A 16,285-nucleotide genomic window follows, 5' to 3' on the forward strand; every position below is an offset into this window, starting at 1 on the left:
ATTCAACAAGGTGCTGAAAGCATTCTTTAGAAATGTTGGCCCATATTGATAGGATAGCATCTTGCAGTTGATGGAGATTTGTGGGATGCACATCCAGGGCACGAAGATCCCGTTCCACCACATCCCAAAGATGCTCTATTGGGTTGAGATCTGGTGACTTTGGGGGCCATTTTAGTACAGTGAACTCATTGTCATGTTCAAGAAACCAATTTGAAATGATTCGAGCTTTGTGACATGGTGCATTATCCTGAAGTAGCCATCAGAGGATGGGTACATGGTGGTCATAAAGGGATGGACATGGTCAGACACAATGCTCAGGTAGGCCGTGGCATTTAAACGATGCCCAATTGGCACTAAGGGGCCTAAAGTGTGCCAAGAAAACATCCCCCACACCATTACACCACCACCACCAGCCTGCACAGTGGGAACAAGGCATGATGGATCCATGTTCTCATTCTGTTTACGCCAAATTCTGACTCTACCATCTGAATGTCTCAACAGAAATCGAGACTCATCAGACCAGGCAACATTTTTCCAGTCTTTAACTGTCCAATTTTGGTGAGCTCGTGCAAATTGTAGCCTCTTTTTCCTATTTGTAGTGGAGATGAGTGGTACCCGGTGGGGTCTTCTGCTGTTGTAGCCCATCCGCCTCAAGGTTGTGCGTGTTGTGGCTTCACAAATGCTTTGCTGCATACCTCGGTTGTAACGAGTGGTTATTTCAGTCAAAGTTGCTCTTCTATCAGCTTGAATCAGTCGGCCCATTCTCCTCTGACCTCTAGCATCAACAAGGCATTTTCGCCCACAGGACTGCCGCACACTGGATGTTTTTCCCTTTTCACACCATTCTTTGTAAACCCTAGAAATGGTTGTGCGTGAAAATCCCAGTAACTGAGCAGACTGTGAAATACTCGTCTGGCACCAACAACCATGCCACGCTCAAAATTGCTTAAATCACCTTTCTTTCCCATTCTGACATTCAGTTTGGAGTTCAGGAGATTGTCTTGTGTTCTTAATAATCCTTTAGGTGAGTGTATATATATATATATATATATATATATATATATATGTATAGCAAAAAATTTGATGGTTTTCAAACTTTTTCTCACAGTATAAATCGGTTCGTTACTACATATTAATGCCAGAAAACAAATTACATGCCACTAATAATCGAACATCACACACTGAGTTTCAGACTCAAAGCATCTTTCAGTGTGTGCTGATGTAAAGAAGAAGCAGTTTGTGGTTTTCCCTGAACATCCCGCTGGACTGAGACGCTTTCATCGCACTGTGAAACAGCCGAACACACCTCGTGACAGAGCAAACAAACGCACAACGTGTGCATCAGCAGCTTGTCATGAATATTGAAACACAATACAAGATGTTCGTGAGAATCTCAAACCACCAGCGTCTGAGAAACAAGTGAATGAAAGAAACCACAGATGACTGAAACACTGAAACACTCTCTGATTCATCTGATTTCATGACATGTTTATTCATTGATTAAGTAAATATTAATAAGAAAAACAAAAAACAAATGCAGGCCTTTGTTTCCATTTTTTAAACACTAGGAAAAATATGATTGTATGTTTTGTGAAAGGTTCTGTTATATTATTATTTTGAATTTGGCTTTATTTTTGTATTTTCTGAGTTACATTTTTAATAATCTTGAATTAATTTTGAAATTGTATTACTTTTTTAAATGTGTCTATATAGTATTTAGTAATTTCTTATAGTTTCTTTAGTTTTAGCAATGAAAAAAATAATAATAATAATAATAAAATTATTAAATAAAACAATAAAAAATAATGATACTAAAATAACACTGCAAAAACTATTGTGACTTTTTTAGTTTTAATATTATAATATAATACAATATAATATAATATAATACAAATAATATAATAATGATACTAAAATAACACTGCAAAAACTATTGTAACTACTTTATTTTAATTTTATTTAACTATTTGAAAGTAAAAAACAAACAAAAAAAAATTCACTTCATTTTGATACATTCCTCAGAAAGACTCAACATCTTCAGTCGTTTTGCTTCTTCTCCAGTAATTGTATCTTGATTTCAGAATGTTTAGATGTTTGTGCTGGAAATCAAGACAGAAACACTGAGGGAGATGATGATGTTTTCAGTGTTTGAATGGATCTGAATGAAACTCAAGCTCTTCTGACAGACGAAACAGAATATATCGGTGTCGACACGCTTTAACCTCTCGCACCACACTCACATAAACACATGAAACGCTGACGTTTTCCTTTCAGCTCACACTCACGTCACTTCTGTTTCAGCGACTGACTCTCTCTCTGTGAGGAGTGTGTGGCGGATGCGGTCGCCATGACGACAGACATCACTCATGGGATGGATGTGTGGGCTGAAGCGACACATGCAGAGATTAGCATGAGACACCGAACCAGCTCTCAGACGACAACGGCAAAGATTTATCATAATAGTGAAAGTTGACTTATATGTGATTGTAAATGTGAATTTTATTTATGTATTTATTTTTATTTTATATTATGTATTTTTTAAATGTAGTTTTATTCAATTTTATGTATTTTTTTATTTAATTTAACTTTGTATTTTAATTTATTTTATTTCATTTCATCTATTTTTTATGCTGATATGATTTCGAGCATGTAAGATGTCAATATGATGCTGATATGAATGTTGCAAATAATGTACACAAAATTGCTTATTTCTCTCATTATTTAATAAAAATATATTTTTTGTTTTATTGTATTTCGGGGAGTGGGATCTTTCTTTCAGTGACATTTATTGGCCAGTTCAACAATTACATTATTTGCCATGGTAACCACAGTTCCCTTTCGAAAGGGAACTCGCAGTGCGTTGAAATGACGCTATGGGGACAGGTGTCGGAAATCACAATCAAATCAAGGCAATCAGATTGACCGGCGACAGCATACACGGCAGCGGGTCAGTACGTATCTCCACCAGGGGGCAGGGATGTCTCCTGAGGCGGTCGCTGAGCGGCGCCGCACCACAGATCTTGCTCTCCGTGATCGGTCGGTCGATGGTGGTGATGGTGGCCACGGCATCTGTGGTTAAACCTGGCTGACATCGGGGAGAAAGAGAAGGCCTTTCTACTTGACTCGCCGGTTTCGCCCTCTGAACTGTTTGGCACCTCCGTGGAGGCGGTGGTTGGAAGTTCAGTGAGGCGAAGACACGTTCAGCTGCTTTCAGGACTAGTAGACAGCTCAGATCCGGATCCACACCCAGACAGGCGGGAGGGTCTAATTCTTCATGGTCGGAGGACCATAGACAGGGCCAGAGAGCCTGTGTCACCTCTCGTGCGCCCCCTCCATGGAGGAGCAGGTTGCAGAAGAGGCGTGACTCCAGCAAGAAGAGGGATCTGAGCGAGGGGATCCAGCACAAACGCAGTGTCGGATCACTTCCCCGGAGGGCGTGTTACATCTCAGCCCTGTCCTCTGTTCCCGACTCCCCAGGCGTTTCTTACATCAGGCCTGAGGCTGGGCCCATGGTGAGACCGATGTTCTGATGGCCCGCCTCAGCTTGGTTAGTGAGAGCGACTCTTTCAGGCATGTAAAGTAGTAGACCCCATGTTCATAGAGTCCTCACTCCGCACGCCGCAAGTGAGCTGAGTGGTCTTCTCTAAGAAACATTTTTTTGTGTGCAACTAACACTAAAATGTATTTCTCTACAGACCTTTTGTTCCCTGTGTAGAGTTATGGGGTCACGGTATTGTACATTAAGGTAAGGGAAGGTAAACTTGGATATTAGAGCCCTGAAGTTCCCCTGTTAGGTGGCTAGAACGATTTAAAGAAGCTCCAATTATTTGGGCGTCTTTTGTGAGTATGTGATGGCTTCCTTTTTGTGTATTCACGGGGTTTGCCACCGCTCGTTCCAGTTGTAAAGAGCTTTGTTAATAGCTTAGGCTTCCTCTCATGATGAGAGCTTTTTGAGGCCGCCGCTCATTCATATAAATGGAATGTTAGAGTGTTAGAGATTATTGTGAGCGCTAAGTGGCAGAACGTCATTCTACAAAGAATGGAAGTGTTTTGTGCTGCCGCTTGTTTTATTTCTGAGACACATCTGTGTTAGCCCTTGGGCTATTAACCCTTGGGCTATTTTTGGTTTTGGAGTGTAGACTGACGCTGGAGCTTGTCCAGCCCACGGCCGTCTGACATTGTTTGGTCCTGAGTACATCGCTCCCCTGAGCTCTGTTTGGATTTTCGTACAGGCTGAGCGTTTTTGCAGCCCTCATATGAGACATCTCTGTCTTGAGGCTGTGGCTCCTCCGAGCCCTCAGGCAGATCTATGCTGACAGGCTGACCCTCACCAGGGCCGCTGTAGTAGCTGGCCTAGGCTATACTAGGGATACTGGAGGCGTTCTGCTAAAGCATTTCAGCCTCTGGCCATTCACTATGTGAATGTAGGCTTTTTAAGCATCCCTATATGACAGCCTCCTCCCATGGTGGGAGTCGTTCGGCCAAGGCCCGCCCCCTTCTCTGCATTCGGGGGTGAAAAGAGTAATGCAGGTTGGTGCAGAGGCATGAGTAGTAAAGACCTAAGGTTAGGCCTTCAATAAGGCCTCCCCGGTACAATAGGTCTTTTTTGAACAGGGTTTAGGCCGTCTTTCGCCTCACAAAGAGACTGATTTGTTGTTTGCCCGACCTCGCTGTGCAGAACTAGTATATGGACCCAGGCCACCAGAATAGCCTCCACTCAGCTCGCTGAGCTACCTGCTCGAGTTGGGTTGTAGGTGGGTGGCTTGCAATCTAGCCCCACTTCCCCAATATGGGCGCAGATAAGGTCCTGTTACCCCTCGAGCCACTGGTCGGCCCGAACCCTGTTGAATCTCAGGGTTAGGTGGTGGTACTCCCCTGTTGATACAGGGTAGGTAGTGAGTACCCCACTCTCAGTTCTGTATTACTCTACCTCGCACCACTATGGCTCGGGTCGAGCGGGAAGTTCTAACCTTCACTTAATTTTTTGGGTTTCGAAGTACGCTCCCGTGAAGCCAGAGCATTGCCATGTGCTAACGCCCATGCGTACAGATGGTAGGCCCCTGACTAAAAGAAAAAACTGGGGTCTCCATAGAGGCAGAGTGGCGTATGTTGTACTCCCCTTGCTTAAAGGATGTTGCTTTGTTGCTGAGTACACTGCCTTTGGCAAAGTGATTAGGTACCAGAAAGCTGTAGGCACTGTATAAACAGCTTATCTGCCACTGAAGGCTGCGCAGTTAGGTGGCAGGCCTCACCAAACCTCCTTGACCAAGCAGCCCCAAGAGGGCTCTTGAGGCCAGCTTACCTCTGATGGTTGGCCTCAATAGTTCGGGCAGTAGACTCACTGATGGGTAGTAGGCCTTAACAGGTCTCCTCGGAGGTGAGTCCCAACATTGTTGGACGTACATTATAGCCACGACCAGGTAGCTAGCCGTATTAGGCCTCCTGTGGGTGGGCCCAATAGTTATTTTGGTGTAGTATGGTTCCCAACAGTGTATGTTTGTAGCAGAATAGACTTGCTATCAGCTAGTAGGCCCGACCAGGCCTCCCTGATAGGCGAGTCCCCAGCAGTGTGAAGATGGCTGACAGCACTGACTTGCTTCAGGCCTAGTAGGCCTCTTTAATCCTCTAAGTGAGTCTGCGAGTATCCAAACAGCAGGGTTGATGGTCAGGCTCTGACCTTAGCAGGCCTTCCTGACCCTGAGCCCCATCATGGGGAGCTTGACTGTTATTTCACTGGCCAATCAGACAATTGGCCTCAGTGGGCCCCTTAGCATGGCGGCGTGGGTATATCGTTCCCCATAGCGTCATTTCAAAAAGGGAACATCTCAGGTTACGACTGTAACCTATGTTCCCTGAGAACAGGGAATGAGACACTGCATCTTTCACCATGCCTCGGGATGCCTGCCTAACAGTCCCTTCAGACGATGAGGTATTTATCATGTTTGCAAGGCGCCCTTATATACTTCCAGGTCGCACGCTAATGATTCATGGGCTGTCGCCGGGCAATCTGATTGGCGTAATTTGATTGTGATTTCAGACACCTGTCACACTGAGGCGTCCCCCATAGCGTCATTTCGACGCAGTGTTTCGTTCCCAGTTCTCAGGGAACATAGGTTACAGTCGTAACCTGAGACATTTTCTCTGTGAATATATAGTAAAGTGTAATTTATTCCTGTGATCAAAGCTGAATTTTCAATTTTCCTTCAGAAATCACTCTAATATGATGATTTGATGCTCAAGAAACATTTATGATTATTATCAATGTTTTCTGATATCCAACATAAAATATGGGTTTTGCAGTACAAGAAGTTGAGAAGCAAAAACATGCATAAATCCCCATCAGATCGGTTGTGTAACTCCAGGTACAGGCGTGGACCTTCGCTCTGACTCTCATTACTGTATGAACACACGTGTCTGATGCCAGGGAATTGATCAAGAGCTCTAGAGGAGGAGCTGGAAGAAACAAAGAGCGCTTTAGTTGCACTGGAGGAATGAATTAGCATAGAGTTTAGAGTCCAGCATCTCAACACACACTCTCACTTCATTGGGAAAACAGAGAAAGAGCATCTCGACTTAACGCTTTCAACAACTGAGCCGTCGCATGAAACAGTGTTACGCAATCATCATCACCATCACCATCATCATCATTCAACAATATAAAGCATTCACATAATTAAACACTACAAACAAATGATGTCCCTACACTGCAAAAATGCTTTTCTTACTCAGTATTCCAGTCCAAATATCTAAAAATTCCTTAAATCGAGATGCATTTACTATGAGTAAAATTACATAAGATATTATGTCCTGTTTTCAACTTAGTCTTAATTCAAACAGAAACAAGATTATTTTTCTGACCCCATAAGCAGATAATTTAGCTTGTTTTAAGCAAAAACTCACTTTATTTTGATCTTCTCCCCCCAGAAAACAAGACATAATATATTTTTTACTAGCATTTTACTACCTAAGTTAATGCTTCTTGAATTAAGATTTTTTGGGGTATTTGGATTGGAAACAAGACAATCATGTTTTGCAGTGCACTTTTTCAATAGTACATTGCAAATATACTAATACTTATTTTCTAGAAGAGCGTCTCAATGAGCGTCTCACAAAAACAGTGTTACGCATTCGCAATCATCATCATCATCATCATCATCACAGATCCAACATAAAACACATTCAACAATATAAAGCATTCACATAATTAAACACTGCAAACAAATCATCTTCTTCCACAGTGTTGTATCTTTTTGTGTTATTTTCCAAGTGAAGATGAATAAAATACAAAAGAGACTGTATCAAAGAGCTGCTCTAAGAAAGAGTACACTAAAATCGTTATATTAAAGTTAAATATGATATGAATATATGTAATCAGTGTAATTGGAACAAACTGGAGATGCTTTTGCCATTATCATACTGCTTTTTTAGTAATTTTGGATAGTAAATTAATCAACTCAATTCTCATTCATGCATGAATAGTATTTATCGGAATTTTGAGTCATACAAATACTTTATTCAGAATATTCTCGAACTGAATTATATTCATCTTGTGTAAACAGGTAATTCTGGGTTACATTCGATACAGATGAAAAGTCAAGCTATCAAAGAAATGGATAGTTCCATCACAGGAGCTTCCCTCCACTGGTTTGAGTCTCATAGGTCGGTCCTTCAGGGTCGCATGGAGAGGCGAGGTATCCAGAGCACATCAACTGACCACAGGGGTTCCCCAGGGCTCAGTGCTGGGACCGCTCCTCTTCTCCATCTACACCACATCACTGGGACACATCACACAGGCACACGGCTTCTCCCACCACTGGTATGCTGATGACACACAGCTCTTCCTCCCATTTCAACCAGAGGATCCCACAGTAGCTGCACGGATCTCAAGCTGTCTGGCGGACATCTCGGCATGGATGAAGGAACATCACCTGCAGCTTAACCTGGCAAAGACTGAGCTTCTCGTCCTCCCTGCCAACCCATCACTACAGCACGACTTCACTATCCAGCTAGATTCATCATCAATCACACTAGGGATGGCGAAAACTAAAAAAAAATTCTTGACTGACCACCGAGCCTCATTAGCCGGTTGAAACCGGTTAACCGATTAGTTTAAAATATGCTACGCTATTTGAAATAACAGCCATTTCGAGCCGCGCCTGCAATTTCGCAACTCTGTCGCATCTCTCTGCCGCTCTGCCTCCCGCTCACACACACACTGGCCCGGCACCACCCTTCAACTCACGTCACTTTTTTTAAATCCCCTACAGCGCGAAACATGAGTCCCGCAAACGCGGCGCCGAGGAGCTTATATGTAATCGGAGGACAAATGGCTCCTTAGTTTCTAAATGGTTTGGGTAACAGTTACAGGGTGATCGTGTTTGTCCGGCGTTAGAAGCTCATTTGAAACATTGTCGCGGCTCATTTAAGAAAATGACAGCTCCGAAGAGACGCGCTTTAGTTTGAGGTAGTGCTAACAATAATAAGGATGATGATAGCACTGTATCACACAAGTTGCAACTTACATCTGTGTCATTCTTTTTGGTGAAATGGTCCCACACACTTCTTTGCACGCTTCCTCCTGTCGTCTGCCCTGGCTCTAACCTCCAGTGCTTTAGCCTGTAGCCTTTACTTCTCGCAAACCTTGTGAGCGCGCGAACCCAAACGCTGTGACCTCGCGCCAAATGTTTTTATTGGTTTATTAAGTACAAATAGGCAAGTTATGAAAAATTGAGTGTGAGGGATTTGTTCACTTCACACAAAAAGATCTTGGAATGAGATGGCTAACTGTAGTAGCGTTTAGTCCACGGTCTATAATAGCCTTATTTAGAGATCACTTTTTTTTTTTTTACCGACTACCGACAACTTTGATCGGTTAACGTTGATACGGTCAACCATCGGTCAAACGGTCATCGGTTAACATCCCTAAATCACACCCCATCAAGGTCAGTCAGAAATCTTGGGAGTGATATTTGATGACCAGCTGACCTTCCCAGATCACATTTCAAAGACAGCTCGATCATGCAGGTTTGCACTGCACAACATCAGGAAGATCAGGCCTTTCCTAACTGAGCATGCAACACAACTTCTCGTCCAGGCCCTGGTCATTTCTAGGCTTGACCACTGCAATGCTCTTCTGGCTGGACTTCCATCATGTGCAACTAAACCTCTACAGATGATCCAGAACGCTGCAGCTCGTCTTGTCTTCAACGAGCCCAAGAGGGCCCACGTCACTCCTCTGTTCATCTCTCTGCACTGGCTACCTCTCGCTGCTCGCATCAAGTTCAAGGCATTAACGCTTGCTTACAGATCTGTCACAGGCTCAGCTCCCTCCTACTTTCACTCACTCCTACGAGTCTACATCCCTACCAGAAGCCTACGATCGGTCAACGAGCGACGTCTCGTGGTTCCACAAAATCACTTTCCAGAACATTCTCATTCACGGTTCCATGCTGGTGGAACGCTCTCCCCACCCTCATCCGGAATGCAGAATCCCTGGCAACATTCAAAAGACAGCTGAAAACCCCAAAAAACAAAACAAAAAAACATTTCTTTCCTTTTCCTTTAATCCTCCCTTATCGGGCTTATGCTACTCTGAACAATGCCTGAACTTCTTGCGTTGTTTTTGCCTCTTCACGATTAATCATTAATTTAGTCCTAATTTGTAAGTCGCTTTGGACAAAAGCGTCTGCTAAATACAAAAATGTAAATGTAGTTCACTCAAAAAATATATAAACATTGTTAAATCAGGATACATTTACTGGAGAAGCAAAATGACTGAAGATATTCAGACTGGAAAATGTATCAAAATGAAGTGAGTTTGTGTTTAAAGTAAGAACAAATATCTGTCATGGTGTCAGAAAAATAAACTTGTTTTCCCTTCACACATTCAGCAATGCTTAATATCTTCAGTCATTTTGCTTCTCCAGTAAATGTATCTTGATTTAAGAATGTTTAGATATTTGTGCTGGAAAACAAGACAGAAACACCGAGGAAGAACATCATTTTTTTTACAAGTAAGGTTAAAGTAATACATTTTGTCATCATGTCGTTCCAAACATAAAATGAGCATTTGTCAAGCTAAAAAAAGAGAAGCCTTAATTAAAATGCAAACTACATTTCCCATCATCCTCTGAGGCAGCAATAAACGATAAACAGCACAAACACAGCAGCAGTCCAACACTTAATCTAGCGGTGCAAAACAAAAGTGTTTGTTCGGAAATGAAAGAAATATGAAATTGCCAATATCAAAAGCACTTCGACTTCAACACGATCTTCCCAAACAGAATTAGGCGGAACAACAAGAGTTCACTCATCTGAATGCATGGATACAGTAAATCATCAAGTCAAAAACAGTTATAATAATCATGTTTAGACTGGGATCCTTCACACGAGTAACCGTCACATTACACCGTCTGTTCAAACACTGCATTAATGCATGCTGGGGTTTGATTGACAGAATTACACGTTCCAATCATGAATGAATGAAACGGAACAATCAATATCACTTCACTAATGGACGGGGGAAATTATCAGCACTTCACATGTTTGCTTAAAATAGAAGAACATTAGACATTGCAAATGCACATGTATTGCACATGCTGTATTCATATTTATTTGCACGAATATATGATGTCATCAGAGTTGAAATTACTCTGTTTGATGACGTTGCTGGGAATGTAGACACTAATTTATGAATTGCACATACAATTTCCATGCATTTGCATTACACAGTTTTAACTTAAACTTAATGTACATAAATCTGCACTCGAGAAATCATTTAACTATTTGCATTTTTTTTTTGTGTGGATAATATATAGTTAAAACCAACCAAAGTTAAAATGCGTTCAAATATTTGAAGATTCTTTGGTTGTTTGTCATTATCCTTTCCAAAGGTGTAACAATGAATACTGTAATGTATTTATGTAATTATTCACAATATCATAAAATGCATTATAAGGTGCACAGGTCATGCATTAAAATACTTGTATAATGCATTATATATGAAGGATTTAAGTAAAGGTTAGGTTTACTACTCTATAATTACTATTGTGTATTTAAAACACAAGCAATTTTCACTCAGAAACTGCAAGTAAATAATTACCAATAATTACAAAGAAACAGCCAGTACAATTGAATTAAGCATGCCATTTTGAAGTAGAAAACTGAAATAGAATTTTTTTTTTTTCAAAGATCTGAGCCGTTTCATTTATGCATGACTGACACTTATGCATCACATTATGTTTATTAGTTTCAATTTTACATGCAATTCAAGCGCATGAATCTTAAATATTGTTCTGAGGAGTGTGTTGAAATGAAGTGTGTGTGTAAGGCGCATGCAGTGAACACAACTACATATAATCATCAGAGTGTGTTGGCATTCAACAGCGTCATTTCCATTCCTCCATCGGCACTGATTTTAAAGTGCATTCTCATGGATCAGCTCAGCCCAAACTCTATTATCCTCTTAGTCCTGCGGGACACACGGACACTGTCCTGCATGCGAACCGACTCCAGAAACACCAGCTATCTCGTTGATATGACGCCCACATCTCAGATCTCAGGTCTCAGATCAGCCCAGCCCGGAGTAAACAGCGCTTAGATGTTCTCCCTCATGACATTTACACACTCTGACTCATGCAAAGCTCTGGTTAACCCACACGAGTTGCAGAATACACGATGAGAATGCAGAATAATATGCAGATTTCAGATGCTTGCTGTCACGTTCATATACAGCGTTTGTTCAATGCAAACGAACGTGTGCAAACGCATCTCAATGCAACTGAGAAAAACTCAATGCATGAACTGAATGAATTGCATTTTTGAACTTGCATATGACTAAGCCACACCTAAAAGAAACTTTTGCAATTAAAATCATTCTGTTTTTATGCATTTTAATTCTTACATTGTTATCTCGGACGGATTTGAATCATGCATGTAAATATATCGCACACATTTGCTCTTTTTTTGTGATGCATTATTTTCCCTCTAAAAACCTGTGGATTAATTGGGAATATTGAACCATCATGCTGTGGGAATGGTTTAACATGAGCAAGCCAAACCCAAATCTTACAGCTAAAAGAAACTTGTGATTGTGTTTTTGTGCATTCTAAAAATGCCACTAAATGTAATTTCAAATTAATAATTGGTCAAATATATGTGTGTGTGTATATATATATATGTATATATATATATATATATATATATATATATTGCATGATTTCGCAGTGTAAAAACCTGTGGGTTGGCTGTTGGGAAGATGGTTTATGAAATGGCACCTGTTCACGCACACACGGTATGTTGACTGGCATATAAATGCTTGTGTGTGTGAGCTGCTGGCACTCACCATACACTCCCTGGCACCAGATGCCCTCCAGAACCAGCGTCAGGACCCCCAAAACACTGATAATCCCATCCATCATTACGTGTCTCTCAACATATCCACGTTACAGAGCCGGAGTCTCTCCAGAAGGGAAGATGTGGAGGAAAAGCGTCACGAAGCGCGAGTTAAAGCGTCAGATCCGCGCGGGTTTCCTAAATAATCTGACAGATGTTCATTCACGGGTTCGGCTGAGGTTCGGCTGAGGTTCGGTTGAGGTTCGAACACATCAGGCATCTCCTCATCTGGAGCTTCTGACCGTCTCGGTGATGCTGACGATGAAGATGCTAATGATCGCGCGCCCGCAGCATCAGGACCAGCGGCGCGTCGTGAACGAGCAATGCGCGTCCGCCTGGCTGTCCGTCATCTCGACGAGCACGCGCGGAACATCAGAACCGTTTGGCGGGATTGTCGAAGCCGAACCGAACCGAGTCCAGTGTGTTCGTGTCGAGGAGGACGAGTGAGAGATATGACCGACGCGGTGCGCAATAACGCGCGCGCGCGCGTGTGTGTGTGTGTGTGTGTGTGAGAGAGAGAGAGAGAGAGAGAGAGAGAGAGAGAGAGAGAGAGAGAGAGAGAGAGAGGCTCATCTGTATGTAGGACTACACACACACACACAAACAAACAGTTTGTCTCTCTCTCACACACACACACACACACACTCACTCACTCACTCACACAAACACACACGCCTGGTTTACTATTTTTGTGGGGACTCTCCGTAGACGTAATGGTTTTTAAACTGTCCAAACTGTATATTCTGTATACCCTAAACATTCCATCACACACACACACACACACACACACACACACACACACACACACACACACACACACACACACACACTAACCCAACCCCTAAACCTACCAATCACACACACACTAACCCAACCCCTAAACCTACCCATCTCTCAAACACACACACACACACACACACACTCTCTCTCTCTCTCTCTCTCTCTCTCTCTCTCTCTCTCTCTCTCTCTCTCTCTCTCTCTCTCTCTCACACACACACAGCATTCACTCTAGCCATCCACACCATTCTGGCAGACTGCTGGGCCGTGGTCGCGGTCGCCACCTCTCCCCCACAGTAACGCTCCGCGTCGGCTGCCGGCATGAGGAGATCAGGATCATGGTGCTTGAAGGATCAACCGCTGACCTCATCCTGGGACGCCCAACATGAACCCACCATCCATTGAGCGTTCGCAAAGACCCATCCCCTTTAGTTACTGTTGCTATGTCCGACAAGCAACGCCGCTCTCACACACACCATGTTCTCACACAGTGAAACACACATCGCGGAGCAGAGAGGACACTGACACCGCGCTGACAATAAATTTAAACAATAAATACGGTTTTGTGGCTCTTTAATGTGTCTGACAGATCGCTCAGTTAAAGCGGCTTGTGAACCGATCATCTCCTCCTTCTAGTTCATTTATAGCATCAGATAAACATGAATGAACATAAGAAGAAAAGTTGTTTTAACCGCAGAAAGACGTCAGTACACTCCATTTTCAAGTTTAAATCCTCCAACTTTAATCTAACTCTCCTGACAGCTTTGTTGGACAAAAATGGCAGATTATGATTGGTCAGATCGCCTTTCAATCTAACTCCCTGCGAAGGGTCAATTGGAACTCTGGAGTGATTCCTGCTTCAAGGACGGTCTGTCATCTGTGCTCAAACCGTCTACACCCCTCGAAGTCTTCATCCAGTCTCCAGGTGAACACCTCCATTGAGAGCCCAGAAACCGAGAGCAAAACCGAAATTCCTCTAGAGTACCGGGCGTTCCAGGATGTGTTCAGCAAGCGGTTTGGATACCCGTCTACCACCTCATCGGCCGTGGGACTGCGCCATCGAAGGGTAAGGTACACCCACTGTCCATCCCGGAGCAGAAGGCCATGGAGGAGTACATTCAGGAGGCTCTCAATCAACCTTTCATCCGGCCATCAACATCCCCTGCTGCATTCAGCTTCGAACAGCTCCGTAGGGCTCGCATCTTCTCCAAACTGGACCTGCGGAGCGCCTACAACCTCATTCGAATAAGCAATGAAAGATGGCGTTCATCACCCCGGCAGGCCACTATAAATACCAGGTGATGCCGTATGCCCTGTCCAACTCCCCCTCCGTATTCCAGGGGTATATGAATGAGGTGATCCGGGAGTACCTCCAACGCTTCGTCATCGTCTTCATAGACAACATCCTGATCTACTCCCGGAGCCTGGCCGAACATCGCCAACAAGTGACGCAGGTCCTCAAAAAGCTGAGAGAACACCACCTCAATAGCCGCTTTCCGACCGGAGGAACCTTTTCACAGTTCCTAGAACTATTGGCTAAAGTACCCGGATGTCGGCGTGTTCGCACCGCAGGAACTAGGAACGATTTTAGTTCTAGGAACTCCATTTGGAGGAACTAATTTAGGTCCTACTTCAGAGTCGGTCTAAACCAGCACTATAGGAACTACCCTGTAGTTAGTATACCTGTGACGTTAGTGTACGCTGATTGACCGAACGCACGAGGAACACCAGCACCCGCCATTTTTAAAACACACATATTATAGCCTATTTACTCCATAAACTAACTATACAAACATGGAAAACAGTGATAGATGGGCCTCTAAACCTTCATGCTGAGGAGAAAAACCAACGCAACTTTGAGGGGACCAAGTCAAACATGATTATGTATTTCTGCTCAGCTAGCAACACTGGACATCAACCACACAGCATAACCTTTTTTCACATACTGTCTACTTTCTAAAACAGTTCTATCTAATAACATATTAAACAGTACTGTTAGACAGATCGCTAACTAATAAACACAGAGAATGCGAGCATTGTTTGCTCTGGCGTTCTCAGCGCCACCAAAATAAAGGTCTGTCACACCGTCAAAATAAAAGTCACTGTGCTTGTGTCACTCTCTTACCCCTCCTACCAGTTCCTATGGCCACTTGGCCAGTGCGAACGCAAACAGCAAAACCCAGTTTGGGGGAGAGTAGTTCTTAGAACTGTTTAGAAGTGGACAGTTCCTGTAACTACTTGGTCAGAAAGCGGCTTACCTCAAGTTGGAGAAGTGCAAGTTCCACACACCATCCGTCCAGTATATCATCAACCAACGAGGCCTCCAGATGGACCCGAGGAAGGTGGACACCATTCACATCTGGCTCTAACCTGTCACTGTAAAGGAACTCCAACGCTTTCTCGGCTTCACCAACTTTTATCGAAGATTCATCCAGAACTACAGTCTCCTCAGCTCACTTCAGAACTAGAGACATGCATCCGAACTTGAATCGAGGTTAATTGTAAGAGCGTAAGGGCTTTAGATACTGCTTTGGATGCGACTAGCTTAGTGAACTCTGTACATTGTTCGGTTCCGGCTGAAGTAGAGCCCGTGCAGCAGGGCAACTGGGTGACGGTGAGGCGCTGTAGTCGCGGGACAAAACACCGCTCTTCCGTTCCAATTACAACATCAAACAGATTCTCCCCACTCAGTGAAACACCCACTGAGAATCCTGTTGAATGTGCCCTAGTTTTTGGCGATTCTATAGACCAATTTCGAGCCGACGTCACAGTTGCGTCAGGGCGTTAGCTGGAGGCAAAACAAATGATGTTTTATAAACAAAGTTCGGGAGGAGCACGTTCAAATAAGCAATCCAATCTACTCGTCATCAAACAATTATGTCTACCCTAATCAGCATGACAAGAAGTATATATATATCCACACTGTCAACTCACCTAATATTCCTTGACAGTTTTTCAGCATCCCTCCACCACCCCGATTCCTCACTCTTGGCTTAATCTTTACAGCCAGGAATACGGGGGGAGTACTCTGGGTTCGGGCCGAATACCGAGCCCGGAGCCCTCTCCTCGGACAGCACGCCAAATACGCATTTATTCTATCTAACTTATTTGTAAG

General features: G+C 43.3%; 1 protein-coding gene across 1 annotated transcript in view; it reads right to left on the reverse strand.

The window, feature by feature from the left end:
- LOC308698193 (MAM domain-containing glycosylphosphatidylinositol anchor protein 2) overlaps nucleotides 1-12,416 on the reverse strand; it is a gene marked incomplete at both ends in the record, with an annotated part of 185,740 nt that extends 173,324 nt beyond the window's left edge. Inside the window, one exon of the mRNA XM_081378113.1 lies at nucleotides 12,344-12,416. Coding sequence (XP_081234239.1) covers nucleotides 12,344-12,416 — 73 coding nt within the window. The remainder of the gene's footprint in view (nucleotides 1-12,343) is intronic.
- Between the last annotated feature and the right edge of the window lie 3,869 nt (nucleotides 12,417-16,285).

This window comes from Scardinius erythrophthalmus, assembly GCF_964197995.2.
Source record: "Scardinius erythrophthalmus genome assembly, chromosome: 11".
NCBI classification, from domain to species: domain Eukaryota; kingdom Metazoa; phylum Chordata; class Actinopteri; order Cypriniformes; family Leuciscidae; genus Scardinius; species Scardinius erythrophthalmus.